The 22,317-nt window shown below is 36.2% G+C and overlaps 3 protein-coding genes and 1 long non-coding RNA gene across 7 annotated transcripts in view; 2 read left to right on the top strand and 2 right to left on the bottom strand.

Moving 5' to 3' along the window:
- Positions 1–3,981: 3,981 nt before the first annotated feature.
- Atg13 (Autophagy-related 13) lies at positions 3,982–9,239 on the bottom strand. 2 transcript variants are annotated; one of them, XM_076436163.1, is made up of 5 exons: positions 8,203–9,239; positions 5,715–6,063; positions 5,412–5,595; positions 5,002–5,326; positions 3,982–4,921 (listed from the first exon to the last, which is right to left on the bottom strand). In XM_076436163.1, exons 1-5 carry the CDS (start codon positions 8,353–8,355, stop codon positions 4,706–4,708), a joined length of 1,227 nt encoding a protein of 408 aa, XP_076292278.1. In that variant the 5' UTR covers positions 8,356–9,239; the 3' UTR covers positions 3,982–4,705. The 2 variants fall into 2 exon arrangements, with proteins under 2 accessions (XP_076292278.1, XP_076292277.1); XM_076436162.1 differs by having other exon boundaries at positions 3,986–4,921; positions 4,993–5,326; positions 8,203–8,972.
- A 712-nt stretch (positions 9,240–9,951) lies between these two features.
- LOC143214780 (guanine nucleotide-binding protein subunit beta-like protein 1) lies at positions 9,952–13,205 on the top strand. 3 transcript variants are annotated; one of them, XM_076436165.1, is made up of 5 exons: positions 9,952–10,320; positions 10,446–10,651; positions 10,733–10,911; positions 11,112–11,430; positions 11,631–13,205. In XM_076436165.1, exons 2-5 carry the CDS (start codon positions 10,508–10,510, stop codon positions 11,928–11,930), a joined length of 942 nt encoding a protein of 313 aa, XP_076292280.1. In that variant the 5' UTR covers positions 9,952–10,320; positions 10,446–10,507; the 3' UTR covers positions 11,931–13,205. The 3 variants fall into 3 exon arrangements, with proteins under 3 accessions (XP_076292280.1, XP_076292279.1, XP_076292281.1); XM_076436164.1 differs by having other exon boundaries at positions 9,952–10,651; XM_076436166.1 differs by having other exon boundaries at positions 9,953–10,477; positions 10,584–10,911.
- Positions 13,206–16,654: 3,449 nt separating this feature from the next.
- LOC143215139 (segmentation protein paired) overlaps positions 16,655–22,317 on the bottom strand; it is a 46,477-nt gene continuing 40,814 nt past the window's right edge. The window contains exon 6 of the mRNA XM_076436984.1: positions 16,655–17,576. Coding sequence (XP_076293099.1) covers positions 17,353–17,576 — 224 coding nt within the window. The 3' untranslated portion in view covers positions 16,655–17,352. The remainder of the gene's footprint in view (positions 17,577–22,317) is intronic.
- Positions 18,218–21,520, top strand: LOC143214927 (uncharacterized). The gene is made up of 5 exons (XR_013010240.1): positions 18,218–18,351; positions 18,621–18,757; positions 19,009–19,083; positions 19,163–19,293; positions 19,707–21,520. It is a non-coding gene; the product is annotated as an uncharacterized LOC143214927 (long non-coding RNA).

Genomic DNA, 22,317 nt, shown 5'->3' with positions numbered 1-22,317 from the left:
GTTAAAAACGCGACTGAACATGTTGGTGAAAGTCCCATTTGGGGGTGAACGGAACCTTGAAGCAGGCCCTAGGATTCGGCAAGATCGCACATGTGGCGACCAGACCTTTGGGTTTCCCAGCCATCTGGAAACTATCGAAACGGTGTAGCTTCGAATAATTTTCTGCCAGGGCGGCGAAGACTTCGGTCACCGTGGCCAAGTGGTGCAATAAACACGGCCAGGTAACCCGACGCGCGTCGGCCAGCCAGACATATTGGCATGAAACCACTAACAAGTTAATTGCAGACCTTGTTTATTTTTCGTAATTGTTTCATGTAAATGACGCTAGCTGCTTCGTGTGGCGTTCTTCCGATTAAAAAAAGACTAATCTCAAGATAGAATTTGGACTGTGGATAGTGGATTTATTCAAAGTCTTCGAATAACGGCACAATCAATTTTCTACCGAAACCGAAATAATACCGGTATTCTTTCGGTTTTTCCAATGCTTAGGTTGTTCCAAATGAAAAAGGAAAACCCTCCGCGCGAAGGAACAAGCGCGAGTCCGAATTCACAGGCGAGGCCGTCATAAAACATTCAGCTAAAGACCTTCCAGATGTACCTCCCAACAAAGTGATTTTTAGCCAGCCGAAAGAAGCACAGCCGATGTAGCCAGATGTATTTGGACCTTTTATACCGTTAATGTACTAAACTTTATACCGTAGCTACCTGCAACCGAACATACTCTTTGGTTTCAAATCCTTGCTTTAGTTTATTAAAAGGAAGTAGACTCGTTTTCAGGATTGCAAGGGTGCGGGATTCGCCTCTTATTCTCATCTCTCGATAATAATACAAACACGGGGTTTTTCACTAGTCAAAAACGCTAGATAAAAGAACGATCTAGAACACTATCTGCCTCAAAAGTTCTATTTTTCCGTTTACGAGGCGTAATTGGCATTATTCGGCAGCATGTAGCTATGAAAATAGCTTGTATGCTCCCGAATAATGCAAATTACGGTGACGACTAATGCAAATTTCGCCTCGTAAACGGAAAATAGGACCTTTGAGGGAGATGGGGCCCTAGATCGATCTTTTATCTAGCGTTTTTAACTAGTGAGAAACCCCGTGTTTGTATTATTATCGAGAGATGAGAAGAGGCGAATCCCGCATCCTTGCAATCCTGGAAAAAGGCTATACGGGAACTGCAATTACTCGAATTAATATTCGGACGTTCTAAAAAAGACGAGAACTTTTTTAATACTGTACTAAACGATTTGAACTTTTTGGGGAGCTACAGCAATTAGTTTACTACAGGATGTGAAAAGAAATTTTTTCAAAAATTGCAATTGATCGGGATTGTATGAAAAAATACTAAGAGTTGCATTTTACAACTTTTTTATGTGAGCCCATATTGAAAAATTGAAAAATACGCTTTGTAGATCTGTGTCGACTAAACATATTTTGAAAATTTCGTCAAAATCGGTTGACGTTGCAATGAGCTACAAACGTTTAAAGATGGTAAAAATCGCAGATTTTCAGCCTACATCGAAGAATTCTTACATCTTTCAAGGCCTGTCGTTTTTTCCCGCATCAACCGATTTCGATGAAACTTTCACAGTGCACATTATTTACGCAGGCCTACAAAACGTACTTTTTAAATTTTCAATATAGGCCCGCGCGAAAAAGTTGTAAAATGTAACTTTTAGTATTTTCTCTGCAATTCCGACCAAATGCAATTTTTGAAAAAATTTCTTTTCACATCCTGCAGTAAACTAATTGTTCCAGCTCCCCCAAAAAATTCAAATCGTATAGTACAATATTTAAAAAGTTATCATCTTCTTTAGATCGTCCGAATATTAATTCGTGTAACTGTACGTATTAGGGGATAATTAATGTATTACTAGTTTATTGATTTATGTGTAGGTTTACTCTTAATGTAACTGTAAAGAAAATTACGGCAAGGGGGGAAGAACGTAACATTCAATTTGTACATATAGTTTCCATCTCTCTTGCGATCGATGCAGACAATTTTTATTTTGCACAAAGATCCGCAGTCTAGGAAAAATAATATAGATATAATAGAAATAAATAAAATTTAATATTTTTTTATATCGGGTTTATTATTTCGTTTTCATTCAGAATCGGTATTTGGAATTGTCGGTAAAAAGGAAGACTGCTACATATTTGTACAATGTGTAGAATCAGAAATTCATTTCACCGACATTACCAACATTACTGACATAACCTCACCGACGGTGCTGCCCTGTATAACGGCATCCGCCGTTCCACACAGACTCCACGAGCTGCCTTCCATCTGGACGGAAGAAGCTGCCCTCTAGATGCTGTGACGGCGGACTTTGTACACCTGTAATCGTTTTCGGAAGCCCACTGGCATGCAACTCCACACTCTTTCTAGATGTACTCCAACCATTGCTCCGAGCAGCCAATAAGCGGCGTCTGGAACCATACTGCCCTCCAAATTCACTCCACGCTCTGGACTATTCCTGGCAGTTCCAAACTGTGCTATCAGGGTACCTATATACATAGAGGGGAAAGGGGAATCGTCGCCGTATCTCATTCTCATTCTGTATAAATATTTGTGGAAACTGTCACTGTAATATATATTTGATATTATTACTCGTTAATTTTTACTTTATAATATTGGGTTGGGGACAAAGTTTCTTAGAAATGCATAAAGTTTTTTGCATATTTTAAATGAAGTTTATGCCGTTTTGATCAACCAACTTTTGCCATTTTTGAGGTAAAAGCATAATTTCTATGATTTTATAGAACTTCTATGATTTTTGGGCGAAAAACTGCGACACGTGATTTTCACAGGCCTCTTTTGAAGTCAACCCTGTATTCCCAGATCCGATCAGATCCGATTTTATGACATTGTAACACCATTTATCGGGAGAACACGAAGAAACTTTTAATATATATTTTATTTTATTACTCATCGTTCATTTTTACTTTACTCTTATTATTTTAAATATGGCTAACTCATTTTCTCAATTATAATTTGGATGTAGACGTTGATAATATAAAATCTATATTTATTTCCTGACAACGTGCTTTATTTTAAATTAAAATCAATTGCAAAATTTGTACCGAACGAACAAACAAACAAACAGACAGACAGACAAGAAAGCGAGCTAATAAAAACGTGGTAAAAAGAATAGTAAGAACAATATATTTAGTTATGAAAAGATATATTTGTATCACGGTTCTGTCGTTCCTTACAATTCTTTACGCAACAGGTTTCCATCATTTCTCGTGGTATTAATTATTGTAGGTAAAAAATGTACAAAATTTTCCAGCACAGCCTCGTTTATTAAATGATTGGATTAATAAAATATGAAAAAGTTATATAGTTTCTTTATAATCATCAATTAATATTACAACGCTAAAGCTCAATTTACACTATATACAAGCAATAAATTAATTAAATTTTCAAAATGTTATAACTGAGAATCAATGATCATTAATCGGCGTTACGTTACAAGTTCTTTTAACAAAAATTGTACATCAAATTTACAACAAACTTTAAAAAAAAGAAAATCATTTGAAACGCAGTTCACATTCATCTCTCGATAGCATAAATTGAATCTTACTCTTCTATAATCAGATATCCGTAAAAGGAATATCAATATGTCATACATTTAAAATCAATGTGCATACATTGCTATATAACATCAGTGGACAATTTTTATTTGTATATCGTATATACCCAGTCAGCACAGTCTACCATCTGACCCAGCATGCAGAGCCCCTGACCTGCAGATTACGGGCAAACCATAGACATATAGAGATAGACTGCGCGGCCTGAACGAAGCGCTGAAGTCCACAATGGCGGCGTGCGAGAGAAAGAGAGCATTAGCCGGGGTCCATAGCGCTCTCTTTCTAATTGATGTGTCGACACATCATATAGAAAGAGAGCGCTATGGACCCCGGCTAATGCTCTCTCTCTCACTCTTTGTACCGCGCGCCGCCATTGTGGGCTTCAACTCGCCCATAAGACGGCGCAGTCTATCTCTATATGTCTATGGGGCAAACACAACGCTTGGAGCTGTTCGAGGTCCAGGCAGCTCGATTTTGTTCGGGCCCCTGTGCGCTCCAATGTGCCGCATATCACCTGCAGAAACTCGAGCCCAGGGCCTGCAGGCCGGGCCGGGATTCAGCCTGTTTTTGAGAGGGCAGCACGGTCACACTAATGTGGCCAATCAGGTCGATGCCAGTATACAGAACACAAGGCGGGTCGCATGAATGTGGCAGAAGTTGTTGAAGTAAAAAAATAAGACTTTTGAGGGCGATTGCTGCCTAGATTGATCTTTTATCTGGCGTTTTTGACTACTGAAAAACCCCGTGTTTATATTTTCACGAAATGAGAACGCGAATCTCGCATCCTTGCAATCTTGCAAATGGGCAGAATACCGGCCCGGCCTGCAGGCCCTGGGCTCGAGCCCCTGCAGGTGGCATGCGCGCACCGGCGCGCCCAGGGACCCGGCCAAAATAGAGCCGGCGTGCTATCTGGATAATTTGTATCAATGTTTTTACCGAAATTTTAAGTGACCGCAAGCATTGATAGTATTCAGCATGAAACTTCATTGAATTAGCTTGTTGAAGTAGTATTAATCGCTTGTAATAAAAAATTACATCTATGACAAAACACTATATGTAGTCTTTATACATTTCTTGTGAAAGCACCTAGCATTGCATAATCATGAAATTAGTTATTATTTTCTGTATGACATAATGATGACAGAATATCCTCATACCGTCGCATATTCGTTTCAAATGTTTCTAACTGTTTAGTAAGGTCCCCTCCTACTTGTTCACCAACTGTTCTTTCTTCCATAAATGCTTGAAGCTGAGGCGCACTTTGACATTCACGATAAAATGCTCCTAAATCGCTATTAGTATTTGTACCAGCGAAAGGAGTTTTCTAGAATAACATTTGAGAAGTTTAAAGAGACCACATCGTAAACATATTATAAACGTAGGAACGTTAATTACCAAATCTACCATAATAAAATCGTCGTTAGCACTGGTCATTGAGCAACTACTTCTCCTAGATCCATTTTGCGAGTTGCACTTTGACGTTGTATTATCATTTACAAGTTTTTCGTTATTTCCATTGCTGCTGTCTGCTGTAGCTGTTGTTATTGTAGTCTTTGTGTTTGCAGCCTCAGCTACTGTGACAGGTGGAGGTGAAGTTTGTCTAGGAGTTAACAAAGAACTAAAAGGTACATCTGGTATAACAAAGTCCTCTTCGTTTACAGTAACAGGTTTATTCACTACAAAAGCTCCCACTTTAATAGTATCACTGAGAGATTTTGATGTTTCTTCGCTAAAATATAAATGTAAAAAAATGTATCTGAATATAGTCATGTTTGATTTAAATAGAAAAATTCAACATTATGTCGATCGCTTACCTTTGCTGGTACCTCGTGTGACGAGGACTTAAATCCGAATGAAAATGATCACTCTTTACCATTATCGAGTCACGACCGGTATGAGTAGGAGAAATAGTCATCTTCGTTCTATACGATACTGATAAATGGATTGTGCCCACAGGAGTGCACAATTGACCTACTCTAACATTTTTATAATTATCACCTTAAAAAAGATTTGCTTTAGTTTCTGTTATCATTTCAATAAGAATTATTAAAGTATGTTGATAAATATAAATTAAATGAGAATTTTATACGTATATGTAGAATAGAAAAAATGTATACCTAAAGTATGTAGCTGTGGTTCTCCTAGATAAATTTTATAGCAAATAACATAAGAATCTGGGCCTTGCCTTCTACTTAGCTTATAAGCTGGAGTAATTCTCGATACGGACAATAAAGATTTCAATAAAATGCCCATTCTGTTATATACTGTGTACGTTACTCTTACAGCAGGATCACTATGTTCAGGCAAAACACGAAGACTCCATGTTTCTAAAACCATTGTGTCACCTTCAACAGTCCTCAAAGAGATCTCAATGCAGAGAGGTATAGTTGAATTGACTATTTCCCCGCATAATGCTCTTTTAGCTTCAGCCAAAACTTCTGGTACATCATGGATAGCTAAGTTGAACTACATAATCAAACAATAGAAACATCAGATGTTTTAAAAATATTTAGCATTTCATAACAAATAGCATATGCATTGTCAGTGTACTTTTTACTCTATACTTTAACTTAATAATAAGATGGGTTTCTTCTTTTTCAATTATACTATTGCATATATAATTACTAGGTGCGCAACTAAGTTTCCGGGTTTTTTTCGATCAATTAAAAACAGAAAATTTCAAAAGAAATACAAAAAATTAATTATTCAAAATATCGTCCCTCGCTAGCTATACAGTTTTGCCATCTCTCTGGCAATACAAGAATACCGCGACGATAAAACGATGCATCTTTGGACCGAAACCATTCATCCAACCAATTTTGCACTTCTTCGAAATTTTCCGAGTGTAGCCCAGACAAGCCATGCGCTATCGACCGGAACAAGTGATAATCGGAAGGTGCCAGGTCTGGCGAATATAGCGGGTGTGGTAGCAGATCCCATTTCAGCGTTGTGATGACGTCCTTGACAATGGAAGTGCGATGGCACGGAGCGTTGTCGTGCTGCAATATCACTCGTTCGTTCCATCTGTCCATTTTCCTTCCTTTTGGATTTTTCCCATGGCATGTAAACGTTTGGAGATACCTTGACAAGTCGCGTTTAATGCTTCCGCAAGTAGATCTTGTGTTTGCGTATCATCTTCATCCACTAATGCTTGCAGATCGCCGTCCTCAATTTTTTTTGGTCTTACGGAGCGCTCCTTGTCTTTAATGTCAGAATCGCCACTTCTAAAGCGTTTAAACCAATCTTCACAAGTAGTTTTCAATGGTGCATGGTCTTCAGCTGCATTGCGTTTTAGATAAAAATAGAAAAGCAAAACTTCCCGCAAATGCTGTTTATTTGGCACAAAACTCGACATCTCTGTTGTTAGAAAAAATACTTTTGCGTAGCGATATTTTTTAATATTAAGATTGGTTATTGTTCACAGATGTTTACACTATAAAAACAATACAACTTCACACATGTATGTCGACTACATGCGTCGTAAGCACCACTCATATGTGAAACCCAGAAACTTAGTTGCGCACCTAATATTAGGGGTGTGCGGGTACCCGACATTTCGGGTTCGAAGTTAAAGTTGGGGCAAGTCTGTGATTAAACCAGCGATAAATAACTCTGTGCATATTAACCCTTTGCACTCCGTTTCTGCTGATAATGCGATATTTGAAATATGAACTTTAAAACCACTGTCGCTGCTACAGCGACACGACTGTTTTGTTTACTAATACATATATGTAGTGCTGGAATTGTTGGTGTACTATATGAATCACTGTATAGGCTGGAGTGCTAAGGGTTAAGATGTCCAATCATCGGTTGTAATAATATTTCAATTTCTAGTAAACACTGTTTACTGAACGCTGATTTGATCGCAGGCTTGTCCGTTCAGCTAGGATGACCACAGTAGACTGCAGATTTTATACATTTATGACAAAGATGGGCAAGTACCATTCAAAGCAGTGGACATGTTAAAGATATTTATGGACACCAAGGTATTAATTTCAGCTTAATAGGATAATTAAAAGAAGAATACAATTTTTATTTGGTTCCTGTATCGTGCAATCAATGCGAACATTTTTGATCTTGCATAAAGATCCGCAGTCTAGTGATTAGAAAGGTCAACGGTGACCACTATAGCAGTTAGCGTGTCAATGTTACTGCAAAAATGACAGATCCATAAAAGATAAATCCTCGAAAAAATACATAAAATAATTAAAATTAAATATCTCCTTGAAAATTACAAAGACGAATTTATCACTCTAATATACATAAAAATTACACAGCAGATTTTATGCATTTATAACAAAAATAAGTAAAGTCGTTTAAAACAGTAAAAACATTAGAAGAATTTAAAAATATTGTTATATTATTTTCAACCTATTAACCGTATTAAGAAAGAAAATAAATTTTTATTTCACTCCAAGTCGTTGCAATTCAGGTAGAAAATTTTTATTTTGCATAAAGATCCGCTGTGTCTACTTATCATTTATGATCTGTTTATCAATGGTCAAATTTTAATACATGAAAGAAAGATGCGAAGAAAGCAATGCTAAATTTTTAAATACTAATATAACATGTATATCTAAGACTATCATAAACAAACAAGCTTACCCAATCTGTTCCAGATGAATTTGGCTTGCACTTTGTGCTGACCTTTTCACCTGACCTTGACTGCACTATAATTTGTGCAGCTTTCAATGCCAAGAATTTAGTAAACTTATCCAAGTCCTTTCTATCTTGCATACTCAATTTTAGTGCGGACATTTTAGTGGGTACTGTTCTTTTATAATTTTTATCAAAAACAACAACACAGTTAACGAATTGAAATAACTGATATATCACTAAACTTCATACAATTTTGAATATTCCAAAACATTCCCTTTGACAGTTTTTAAAGTTACATGATGCAATTGTATTTGACACTCGCACGTGATAACCATTGCACGCGAGTCAGCCAGCAATTCGAATTTTTCCTATCACTTCCTAATAATGCAAGGACTCCAATCGAAAAGCAATAATTTGACAACAGCATGGACATCATATCGTTGCATTGTGATGCGAATAACTCTATGACAGGTTATGTGTAACGTATCGATTTGATTTTCTTTCAAACAGAATTCAGGTCACTCGTGATTCAATATAGAGTCACAGTCGAGAATATTATTCGTACCAATTGATAATGTGAGATTCCTTTTTACGAATAACACACCGTCGAACAAAAACCAGTAGGTTGCACAATAAGTTCACTTTGTACTGTTAAGGCATGTTAAGGCGAACGCACATCCACGCACATCGTATGAATTACGAATAGAAGTGTACTATATATATATATATATGTTATTTCATTCTCATTCTCATATTCTATTTACATTTACTCTCTACTCTCTAAATATATATCTTATGTGTAAAGCCAGGCGAAATGTTGATTATAAACTTGTACATAATATAAAAATACATAATATGTGTATCTACATTGTACATACAATATAAAAACAAATTAGTTTGATGTTGCTAAATCATAATAAGAGCTGTTTATTTGACCAAACTATCGAGTTATGTGGCCGTTGTAGGCATACATAATTTTTTTCGAATGGCTAAATGAAAAAGGAAGGCGAACATATGCATACGAGAAGCAGTGCTTCGATTGAGCCCAACTTTTTTGATACGATGGATGGCCGCTAGAGGCGCTGCGCGGAAAACAAAAACAGTAACGTATCTACTATTGGGTAGCAAAGCGGCCAGAGCCCGTAGGCAGTTATATTGGCGGGAATGTATCGAAATAATCTTACCAGACAAAAAGACTCCAGGACGTGTCCTACGAGTTACAAAATATACACAAATACACTTGTTATATATTCATTTTTCAGAATCAAATCATACAAATTTTTTAAAATTCTGCGGGGTGCTCAAGGAACCCCATTTCATCTACCCAATAGTAGATACGTTACTGTTTTTCCGCACAGCGCCTCTAGCGGCCATCCATCGTATAAAAAAAGTTGGGCTCAATCGAAGCACTGACGAGAATTCGGAGTCGGAAGCAGTGTTCCGATTGAACCCACCCACGAACCCACCGTAACTCGCGCATGCGCGGCAATTTCAGCCTCAGTAACGTAACTATTTCGATGAAATCGGGTGGCTTGAGCACCCCACAGACTTTTAAAAAGTCTTTCTTCACTATTAACTGCCATTGTATAATAAAATATTAACGTTCCGCGTCACGTCTCTCGTCCATCAGTCGTCCCGCTAATAACACCGGTACATTCCCGCCAATATAACTGCTTCAAGGATCAGGGCCATCAGGGTGCATCAGGGCCCTGGCCGCTCTGCTGCGTCATTGTAGATACGCTACTGTCTTGGCCGTGCTGGTTCAATCGGAACACTGGTCGGAAGTCGCAACAATTGGAAAGTGTTGGGATCACTCTTAGACCATAGGTATATATGGTCTAAGGGATCACTGATCATCACTACAGTCTATATTTACATACAGTACCGGCGTTAGGCGTTAGGGTAGGGCGCGGCCGGGCAATCCTTTTAGATTTTAGACCATATTGTAACTGATTGTAACCGACTTACGGACACACATACACACAAGAAAATGGTTACCGAAAAATTCGGGAGTTTCGTTTACGGCACTTTGTGAACGTCACTGAATAAGTACACTATTTATATGTACAATACATCTTATAATGGCGGAAAGTCGCCAGCAAATAAGAACGATGGAAGAAAAATGTTCGTGGTTCTATAACTATACATCCCATATCTCCCGAGTTGATTGCAATTGTGAAGCTCCATTAGCATATTAGTATACCATATACATATGTGACATGATGTGTCTCTAACCATATATTTCACAGAATTCGGTGTACATACACATGATATAGCCTAGGTATAACAAGTTCAAATAAGTTTCGTGATAATGGCATTACTTCCTCCGGATCCAATATATCTTTTCCGAAGTAATATGGGAAGTATTCATTCTATTCTTTTTCAAGTAACTAAAGATGTAGAGCTCCTCTATGCGGGTACTGCTAATGGAAATGTTCATATTTGGAATTTAGGCGTAAATAAAATTTGTTGATTTTTCCTATATTTTAACGTGTCGTAATTTACATGATCGAAAATGCTATATTTCATGTTTAAGACAAATCGAGAATTAAGTCAGATTAAATCAGGTCAAGAGTCTTGTTTAAGTTTACAAAGTTTGGATGATGAAAACCTATTTGTACAGCATAAATGCGGCTTAATAAATGCATACAAAAGAACAGAATCCCATTGGAACAAGTACAAATCAATTGACATAGATTTTTATCATTATTGCAGGTATATTTTATATTTATGTGTATATATATATATATATAAACAATTATCTTTTTTATATGTAAAATGAGAAACTTTGTTAGAAGACAATAACTGCAATTGTTTGATAACATAACTAGTACAAAATTATAATATTGTAGTATTACTTGTTTTAGTTCTAAACATTTTTTTCAAATTTATTAAAATTAAAACATCTATAACAGGTTTAAAACATTTTCTCAAAATGAACTATTAGTACCACTTAAGGAATCGAAAGTTGGTATATTATGTACAAATACATTTAGTATGGAATTAGAACTGAGTCCTCCAAATGCAGAAAATTTAGGAGAAGTGATGGCAATCAAACCCTTGAAACATGATAATTTAGTTCTAGTAGGTTATGAATGTGGCAAGTTAATTTTATGGGACATTAGGCAGAAGAAGATTTTGAATAATTTAGTAACAGAACCATGCCCAATGGCTTTGGATTTTGATACTACTTTGATGAAAGGTATTGTTGCTGGTCCTTCCGATCAGTTACAGGTAAACTATTTTATTTTTATTTTTATTGAAATTCTATTTTATATAACTATAATGAGAAATTTCTAGAGAACTTATATTTATGTATACATATTTACATATTGTATTTTCATTTGATAAAATAAGATTTCTATATATTTCAAAATGTGTGTGTGTAGTAACTTTGTGTGTTATTACTGTAGTAATAAATTTCTCGTTTGTAGGTATTTACTTTGTCAAAAGATCATGTATTCTGTGATAAAACAAAAATTGAATTGAAAAATCCTGGTACTTCTGTAGTCGCTATAAGATCTGATGCTAGGATTGTAGCAATTGGAGGATGGGATAATAGCGTTCGAATATATTCGTGGAAAAATTTAAAACCATTAGCTGTTTTGAACCAACATAGAGATACAGTACAAGACATTGCATACTCCTCAGATATAATAAAGACTTACGATAAACATGTAATGGCTACAGCTGCAAAAGACGGATACATTGCATTGTGGAGTATTTACAATTAACTTCACTTAAATCGAAGTAACTAAAGTTCATTGTAGAGTTTAATTATAAAATGTGCATTGTACAATTAAGAATAAGGCATATACCTAAGTCATTATCCTACTGCAAACAATGTAAAGTTTCACTTGTACTTGAGTTATACATGTTTTAATTTTTTAGTAAAATAATTGTTCATTGTACATTTTTATACGAATTTATACAAAGACAAAATATGTTCAGGTATTATGTTGAATAAAACCTTTATCAGTAATTTCTATCTACACTAATTTCTTCGTGTTTTGTGTACAAAAAGATATGAAAAACACCACAGATATTTGCGTACTTTTTTGTTTTGTGCAAACGTAATAAGCATTACTTATAAAATGAATGTATAAATGATGAAAAGAAGAACAGAATATTGTAACTGCTTCTCATTACAAAATAAATAACATTGCATTGATACATTTTGCATACATAACATACATTTTACTCTCTCCATAACGGGACAATAAAATTTTTAATACTGGTATATTGTTTGTGTTAAAGTTTCAAACGGAGGAATTTATTTAAAATGCAGACACTTCTGTGTAAAAACAGCGAGCAAAATTCGCATAATAGTGCTTAAAAATTGAGGATTTTGGGCAAAAGGTATTCAATTCAAATGAGATAAATCAATATAGTAATTACTAAGGATTGCAAGTAAATTTGTTTCCGACTATAAGCATTTATAGATTTAAACGAACAAAATTTTATTCCATGTGCGAAATTCGTTTAAATGTACATGAAAACCAAATGATTTATAGTTTAAATTATATTAACAGTATTTTAATATTTTATCCATCTCCACTATTCTCAATTAAGGCAAAAATTTGTTACGGTATTGAATTCAGAAGAATATTTATATAGTATTAGGAATTTCTTTCCAGCAATGTTTAATTTCCTGTTTTTAGCTTCCAACATTTAGGAACTGACAGCCATTAGCACAAACTTTCCTGCACATTGTATCCCATAGGTTTCCTACGGCGTTCATATCAGAACTACATGCAAGTCGTTCCATGAAACCATTTGTGGTAATATTTGGAAACATGGACTGCTGCATTGTTCAGTTGGAATATAATTCACTTTTGCCAACTACTTCCTTTAGAAATAGAATTAATGCTCCGCCTAGCATTGTCACATACTGCTCCGATTTCATTTTCAGGAAAAGCTTCCCAAATCATTACACATCCACCGTGAAAATTTCTGCATAATTTGAGATAGATTTAGTTATACACATTATAACCAAAACAACTGTATAATCTTACAAGGGGAGTCCAGGGTAGTCGGAATCCGGATTTTCCTGAAACTTGCAGTATTTAAAGATGACGTATCCAAATGTAATTTAGCAAAGCAGAGCGCGCGATACTCAAGATTTCCCGAGAAAATGGCATTTGAAAATTCGGTTTACGCAGTAGCCGAGGGCGCTGCGAGAAAGACTGGTAATCAGTAGGTCGCTGGTTCGAGTCTTGATGTCGATATTTCTTTTTTAAATCTATTTTTCAGGTTTAATCCTAAAAATGAAGTCTGCCATTAAACAATTATTTTTTAAATAGAAAATGCATGTTTTTTATTTGTGGGTGTTGAAAAAAATCGAATATAAAAATAATACAGTGTTATATTTACTTTATTATTGCTCATTCTTTATTAATAAAAAAAAAAATTACGTGTTAGTATGACACGACCCAGAATGATACTCATCGTAAAAGCATGGGAAACAATAATTTTTTCGGCATCTAGCACACACTATAAACGGAGCGTTTGTACAGGAGCACGCCGTTTTCAGGAGTTCTATTGGAAAACACACTTCATTGACATTTATAAAAATTTCTCTGGTATCGCAGAGATTGAATAGTTATTTTTATTTTTCAAATAGAATATTATTTTCTATTTATACCTCTTTTAGGATTAAAACTGAAAAAAAAGATTAAAAAAAAATATCGACATCAAGACTCGAACCAGCGACCTACTGATTACCAGTCTTTCTCGCAGCGCCCTCGGCCACTGCGCTTTATGTTCATAGATTAACGCGAACTCCTTATGAACGCGTAAGTAAACCGAATTTTCAAATGCCATTTTCTCGGGAAATCTTGAGTATCGCGCGCTACTGCTTTGCTAAATTACATTTGGATACGTCATCTTTAAATACTGCAAGTTTCAGGAAAATCCGGATTCCGACTACCCTGGACTCCCCTTGTTAGTATAATTCAAAGTATAAATAATTTTGTCTATATATGTATATACATATATAAAATCCTAGTATATATATACATATATATATATACAAATGTTTATAGTATGCAAGTATACTTGTAATCCACAGTAGTTATTATATTCACCTCATTTGAATTTAGAACCTTTTGTCCCCAAATCCTTCATTTTTAAGTACGTTTATACAAACACTCACTGTAGCATTTTCATTTGAAACAAATTATACTAATTGTACAGACTCGTCATAAACAGTTATTACGTTATATAAATATAAAATGTGATGTCGATGTGTTTCATTTGATTGTGTCAATAAATTACAACAAAATAATTGTTTTATTTCAATATTAATATCTATCATAAATTAAACCTTTTGTTACGAATACATATTGATAAAGTTAGAAAGTAGGAATGGCAACTCCTGTCAGAGAGTGTGATGATTTTTAATGACATCGGTGTTCAAGTCCGTACTCTACAGACTACATACTTATTGTTAGTTAAATAGATATAGGAGTATCTATACAATCCAGCCAGCGTATTTTTCTATCACATACTTGCAGTGTGTCCCAGTCAGTGATGCCAGAGCCGTGGTACTGTACTGTGGTACTAAACCATACCCCCACCATAGCCTACTATCGCCCCTACGCAGTGATGCCATATGAGGGGAGTCACGGTGAAATGATGTACCCCCTCTCTAATGACGGGGAATGAGTGGGGCGAATGGGAGACACGTTGCACGTGCGCGATGGGGTTCGTGGAGTGTGCTCCTGCGCACGGTGCTGGAATGGAATAGTGGAAGGGGTAAGGAGGAGAGTACGGGAGCTCCGTTTGGTTCTCATTCTGGCTTCACTGCTCGTGACTCCCCTCATCTGGCTACACTGAATCACTGCCTGTCTGGACAGGCGTGGAGCAAGCTAAGTTCAGTGATGTGATTGAGGCCACCTTTTCTCGCGCATGCGCGGCAATTTCAGCCTCAGGGACGTAACCTTTTCGATGAAATCGGGTAGCTAGAGCACCACGCAGACTTTAAAAAATTTACTAGTCTATACATACGAAATATTAAAATTTAACATAATTAAAACTTATTCTTTATTTTGAGGATGGGATAGGGAAAGAGCGCTATAATAATTACACAAAATAATACATAATATAACAAGAAAATACTTTATTTGGCAGAATCAATTAAAGAATACCAACATTTGTTGCTAGGGTAAGGAAAACTGCCAAAACCTTACCAGTATTCAAAATACTGAATAATATATATAATAATATATATATATACTCTCGTCTATCAGTCGTCCCGCCAATAACACTGGTATACTCCCGCCAATATAACTGCCACGGGGCGCTAGGGCTCTGGCCGCTCTTTTGCTTCATCGTAGATACGCTACTGTTTCGGTCGCGCATGCGCGAGAAAAGGTGGCCTCAATCACATCACTGGCTAAGTTAGCGGTACGCGTCAGTGTTAGTGGGAAGAGTGGGGCGGGCTCAGTGGCGCAGCTGGGCGAGGGGCGCAGCGGTATGGGGCCTGGTTCCCGGGGAATATGGCAACCATGCTCGAGATGAGCCTCGACAGGCCTGGTTGACTGGGTATACGATTATAACATATGAAAATAATTTATGAAATATTGGAAGCACGTAAGTACGTAAAAAGTACAGATGTTTATTAATAACGTACTGTTTTATATACATACTACTTAGAAATATATTTACATCACTGTTATTATATATAAAAAAAAATAAATTCACGTATTTACAAAATGTCCTATATTTAATAAAGAACTGTTTATTTTAATGATTATCCTTAAGTTAATTTTCATCTCGTAATATTTGAATGAATATTCAATTAACATTGAGCAAGTAGATTAAATTACGCCTAATCTAGTATTCCAGTCGGAGTTCACCGTTTGAAGCGTCCGCGTCCTACCGAAGTCAACAATAAAGTATAAGATGCAATAAGCATTGAACTATTGGCGATGCTGTATTAAATGATATTCTTCATTTTATGGCTATTGCATGTTTTCCGCAATTTATAAAAAACATTTGATATGTGCCTACTTATATTGATACACAGTCAAAGTTAAAAAATTAAAACAGATGTTTTTCACATCATAGACAATGAGAAAGATACATAAAGCTATTTTGATCAGAGTCGCTAGATGAAGACTTGTGTCTCTACTCTATCTTCCCCTTCTATGATGCCGTTCCCCACGCTCCCGCTGCGGCCCGGTCACGTGACGCGTTTCGCCTTTGTCGTGCACGTCATCTGGTGACACTGATTTAAATACGAAAATACTACAGTAATGTCCCATTCCAAGTGAATTCTCGGTTCTGTGTTGTGACTTAGATCGGAACAGGGCACTACTTTTTTGTGGCTTCGTCGACCGCGTCGAGCGTAGAAAAGGACAGCGAAACTCGAGAGGCCACCCAAGTAGCCACGTACGTCCCTAAAACGTACGGTTCACGTCCAAACGTCCTACGTCCATTCTGCGTACGTTTTAGGGACGTACGTGGCTACTTGTGGCTACTTGGGCACGGTCGCCGAGAAGTGTAAACATAACTAATCCAATAACAAAGCTTCTTTATTTTTTTATGGGACTTTGATCAACATACTCTAATGAAAATGGTACCAAATATGATATAATTCCAATTATATTTACTTGTGTAATGACCGATGAAAGTTTTCGTAGCAAAGAAGGACAGAGTATGGGAAAGAAAAAGACGCGGAGAGTCGCGGCGCGTCGGCACAGTTCGAAGCATTTCCCATAGGCTGTTCTTCCTTGCGTCCTCTAAACATTCATCGTTCATTACACAAGTAAATATCATCGGAATTGTATCATAATTGGTATCATTTTAATCAGATAAATGCCACAAATAAGTTGGTGGAAGACCAAAAAAGAATAATGAAAAACAAAGAAGTTTTGTTATTGGAGTAGTAGTGGTTCACTCCGATACCTGACCCGGTATCGGATTACGCGGCATGTTTACACTACTCGGCGATTGAGGCAGCTTGAGCTTCTTGGCCCCTCGCGGGGGACATAGAGCCGTGTTCTCCACCGGTCTTAGAATGGCACATTACTGTATATGAGAAAAAAATGTGAAGCCTGAATGCAAAAGTAGATCTATGTATAAGTAAAATATAAATAAGTTTCACGATTGACTTTTACAAATGTGCACAACGCGTAATTATCTTGTATTCTATTAAAATATTCCACCTGCACTTCGATGATAATTCAGTTGACTGTGTTGAGAATAGTCGTAACCTTGATCGTACCAGTCCGCAGACGATACAGAGTTAACGGTACCAGAAGATGATGTGCCAGGATGTCCTGTATGTGGCGAATGCTGATGGCTAGACGTATACTCTCCTTGAAAATGACTGAACTGTCCCCAACCAAGTTGTGCTCTACACCAATCAGGGTTTCCTAAAAGTGAATAATATCATTGTTTAATCTCTTGATGTTTATTTAAAAAATAAAATGTCACATAATTTAACTAAAAACTTTAAAAACACAAGTTATAGATTTACGACAAATCTGTTAATAGTTTTCAAATCACATTAAACCTTAATCATATATACTTATAGATCAGGCTTTAGGTAATTGCCTTGAAGCCAAGGCATCATCTACGAGATGATAGTTGTGGGCAAAGTCCTATAGTCTGTTGAGAAGTCGCAGTACCGTGAAGTTATTCTGTACTCATATTTGTGGAAATTGCAACTCTAATATATTTTTTATTTTATTACTTGTGGATTTTTACTTTCCATTTCTTATTTTTCTTACTTTTTTACTATTTTCTTACTTTATTATTATGTATCGTGCTAACCACCATTTTTAATTATCTTGTGACGTCACAGTTGTGGCCACTTTTCTCCGTTATCTTGATGTAATGCGTCTTATGCATATACTATACTTTCTCCGGGTCTATAAGTATGATTAAACAGCAGAAAGGAAGTATACAGAATACTCAATTTCTACTACCAAGTCTGAAATAGTCTGAATTCATGAGTTACCGGTAACGTCTCACGCCGCTTACCGAGCGGTGCCGCTAAGTGGCACCACAAGCACGGGCATTTATAACTGTCACACACGCATTTTGTATCACTGACCACTTAGGATGAGAAGCGTAGATTTTTGACATTTTCTCGCCAAAATCTACAGACTTACATAAGAAAGAGGCAACACTTTCTGGTTTCCGGAGGTAAAGTTTAACCTTATCTCATCTTCATTGATTTAAATTTATTCTTGAATCGTGTTGCCTTCTCGCGATAATTTACTCTTGTGTCGTGACGAGTTGACGACCAACCCTATTTAAATTCGTTTCGTTGTATAGAAGTCAAGTTTATTTAATCTTGATTCACATTAATTTGGATTCTCCATTCAAATTGAATTGTCTATTTATAATTAATTCTGATTTAGTTTCTGACTGTTTGTCAATTGTAATGAATGAATTTTTTCTTTCTGTTACAGATTCCGCGGGAAAAGAACCAATCGTTTGAAAGAGCATTTTGGAAGCGAGATCGATGCTTTCGAGAATCGAATCGTGATGTAGCATCATGGCGGACTTTCTTGAAGCAGGAGAGGACGTGAGCGTGAGAGAGTACAAAGTATATTTCAAATTATACTATGTTATTGAACATCTTTATACATATCATTAATGAAAAATTAATAAATAATCAATTTGAATTTGACTTTGTATTTGAAGTCGTGTCGTGCGATAGATATCGATTTTATTTAATGTCCGTTAAAATTAATTTTGATTTGATATTCAACTTGAATTATTTATTTATTATTAATTCTTATTTAGTTTCTGACTGTTGGTCGACTGAAATGAATGAATTTGTTGTTTCTGTTACAGATTCCGAGGGAAAAGAATCCATGGAGACTACTCGATGATACTCGGTGCTTTCTTCAAGCAGGAGAGGACGTGAGCGTAAGTACAATTAATAAATATTCGACTTTAATTATTTGATTCCTATTGAGATTAAATGGATTTATTCTTTCTGTTATAGAGCGCTAGGGTATAAAATATTTTGAACTTGTTGCCTAATGCTGCCTAATGCTGCCTACCTTGACGACCAAAGACGACATCGATACTGAAATCGAGAGCAACGTGTCGTGTTGTCTTCAAGGGGGAGAGAATGTGAGAGTACCAAGACATTTTACAATTAATCTTTATTATAGGACATTTCCTTTCAAAGTATTATTAATGATAAATTGTACATCCCACACTTTCTAATCCGAAAATTATTTAACAGTATAACTATCGAACGAGTCAAAATGACTTGTTCCTGATTTGTTCTTTTAGAAATATTAAAACTATAAATATGATTTCTGAGAAATTTTTTTAGTGGACTTCTCTACTGAAGCACATTATTTATACAAAACTAAAACGAAATCTAAATAAATGCAATTTTGTCATTAATATGTATGCCAATTGTGTTTAGTGCTCGGTAGTTCTACTGTTAAATAGCATTTAAATTAAATTGTTTTTATATGCCAATGAAATTGTACGAATCGATTTTAATATGTTTTTGTTTTATTTTTTGATTTCAGGTCTCTAACGCAGCTTTTCATCCTCCCAGCAAGTGGTAAGTGAATAAACAACTGTCTTTTTTATTATTCTACTTCTTTCGTAGATAATTTACACGAGTACAGTGACCGTGAGAACGCTAAGCGTTCCCACGGGAGTAATTTGTTTCTTAGCTAGGTAGGGTCTTTTTGTACGTCATGTTTTTGTTTAGGTAAATCAACAATTTCATAGTTTGGAACACAATTATTAGTCACTTTCTATCATTGAGATAATCTTTCCTATTTTAAAATTATATTTTGAATTGCTCAGAAACATTAGATTAGATACCACGTACAGAAAGACGATTCGCGACGGATCGATTCTTTAGACAAAGCAAAATTACTTAATTAATTAACCTTTGACGATTACATTTAGTACAGTACTTTTTTCATTATTTCGAAAGTTTGCTGTGTCGAAACGATCGTTCGAGGGTTTTCAAATATATCCATGAAGTATCAGAATAAATAAATTAAAAAATGAAGATCTTTATTAGAATCATTTCAGTCTCTTTTTATTCGACGATAAGATTCCAGTGCCGTTTTCTCTAATTAAATATTCAATTTGTAAATTAACATCAAATTTTAAATTCAGAGTAGAGTCATTTTTAAAAAATGCGAGAACACTAGCCCGTATAAAATCTAACGGGTTATTTTAGTTAGGATTTTCAGGATATTAAGATTCCCTGTTCGTTGTTGGAATCCTCTCGTGTGCTCAGGTGCTACTCGGGAGGGTGAGAGCAACGGGCACATGTCGGTGGTCAGGTCTATTCCTATATCTCGTCTGTGATAGTACCTCGTCGGTGGTCAGATCTGTTCCTACATCTCGTCTGTGCTTCTATACCTCGCCTGTGGAGTAACTAACCCAGCCACAGATAGGTGGCAGTGTACTTACCCTTTTGGTACTACAGTAGAACCGCGATTGAGGCAGACAGCTAGGATAAATCGAGGCTCGGGGGAAATAACTAAAATGTATTTTATTTCCCAAAATTAATTTTTTATTTTTGAAAATATATTTCTCTTTCTAATATAATTATATTTAAACTCATACTTGTTTATAGTTTATCTATTAAATCTATTTCATTAGAGGAGCTACTACTCTTTTTCTTTTGCAACTCATTACACTGTTTCGAATATTTACTTACTAAAGAATCACACTGCATTTCGATTAATTCTAGTTGTACTGGTATGCACTCCAAATTCACCCTTCTGCTAGTCAATTTCACCTTTCTGTAAACCAATTTCATTCTTTTGCAACTCAATTTTACCCTTCTGCAAATTAATTTCTCCCTTTTGCAAATCAAATTCAACCTTTTACAAATAAAGTATTTTTAAGTAAGTTTTTGTGAAAAAATCAGATCAAATGTAAATTAATTGTTAAGAAATTCAAAATTTTATTTACTGCAAATATGTACATCAAATACTTATTTAAAAGTAGTTACCAATTCTTTAACTTTGTACTAGTGCGGAAACTGTGTGTAGATATGTATATTCATTGTAGCCATTTTCTGATTAATAAATTTTAGAAATGAAAGTACATATTTATTGAAGCGTATACGCTCAATATATTGAGCATTGAGTCTTCCCTCGAAGTCATGACACCGTTCACGTGTGTCTAAATAAATATATAATTTAATCGAAATAAATAAATAATTAATTTTAAATATTTTTAAGGGCCCCTTCTCCTAGCAGACGACACTCGCGCGTGAATGTGTTGGTACACTCGCACACCGCTAGACCACGTGTACGTACGCGAGGATTGCAAGGGTCCGGGATTCCACTTCTGGTTTCTCAATAATGCAAAGACGGAGTTTTTTAGTAGTCAAAATCGCTAGATGAAAGATCAATCTAGGGCGCTGTTTGCTTCAAAAGTCCTTCTTTTACGTTTCCGAGCAATGGTTTGGCAATATTTGGCTGCATGTTGCCTGTCAGATGGCGCTGCAGTCATGCCGGCGTATTAGTCTCTCCGACGGGCAACATGCAGCCGAATATTGCAAAACCATTGCTCGGAAACGTAAAAGAAGGACTTTTGAGGCAAACAGCTCCTTAGATTAATCTTTCATCTACCGATTTTGACTACTAAAAAACTCCGTCTTTGCACTATCGAGAAATCAGAAGTGGAATCCCGGACCCTTGCAATCCTTGCGTACATATACGGGGTCTAGCGGTGTGTCAGTGTTCACGCGCGAGCGTCGTCTGCTGGAAAAGACCTCCTTAATAGGTGAAATTGCAAATTGCAAAAGGGTGAAATTGCTTTGCAGAAGAGTGAAAGTGATTTGCGAAAGGGTGAAATTGATTTACAGAAAGGTGATATTGACTTGCAAAAGGGTGAATTTGGAGTGTAAAACCTATAAATTGTCATCAACAAGTTTTTGGTCGGGCCACAGACTACTTATCGACGGGCCGCGTGTTTGACATGCCTGGTATAGGGAAACTATTTTTTCTGTAGAAAAGGCCAGCATGTAAACACGAACCGCGCTCGGCGTGGCAGCTCGAGCTTCATGGCCCCTCGCGGGGATGCCCCCCTGTGGAAGGGATAGGCGAAGGGACAGTGATCGTGGAGATCCTCAGAGAGCTAGATCGCGACTTTGTAATAGAA

The sequence above is a fragment of the Lasioglossum baleicum genome, chromosome 13 (genome assembly GCF_051020765.1).
Source record: "Lasioglossum baleicum chromosome 13, iyLasBale1, whole genome shotgun sequence".
Lineage (NCBI taxonomy): Eukaryota > Metazoa > Arthropoda > Insecta > Hymenoptera > Halictidae > Lasioglossum > Lasioglossum baleicum.
Note: the sequence above shows the minus strand (reverse complement) of the source record. Positions and strands in the feature narration are given on the sequence as shown.

What these genes read in the sequence shown, in the direction of transcription:
- Atg13 (XM_076436162.1), bottom strand. Translation starts at nt 8,355, where the DNA reads ATGTCCGCACTAAAATTGAGTATGCAAGATAGAAAGGACTTGGATAAG. An exon ending in ACCACAGCTACATACTTTAG is followed by an intron (nt 5,596 to 5,714) that starts GTATACATTTTT and finishes ATCTTTTTTAAG; the next exon opens with GTGATAATTATAAAAATGTT. An exon ending in CACACGAGGTACCAGCAAAG is followed by an intron (nt 5,327 to 5,411) that starts GTAAGCGATCGA and finishes TTTATATTTTAG; the next exon opens with CGAAGAAACATCAAAATCTC.
- LOC143214780 (XM_076436165.1), top strand. Translation starts at nt 10,508, where the DNA reads ATGGCATTACTTCCTCCGGATCCAATATATCTTTTCCGAAGTAATATG. An exon ending in TTCATATTTGGAATTTAGGC is followed by an intron (nt 10,652 to 10,732) that starts GTAAATAAAATT and finishes TTCATGTTTAAG; the next exon opens with ACAAATCGAGAATTAAGTCA. An exon ending in GATTTTTATCATTATTGCAG is followed by an intron (nt 10,912 to 11,111) that starts GTATATTTTATA and finishes CATCTATAACAG; the next exon opens with GTTTAAAACATTTTCTCAAA.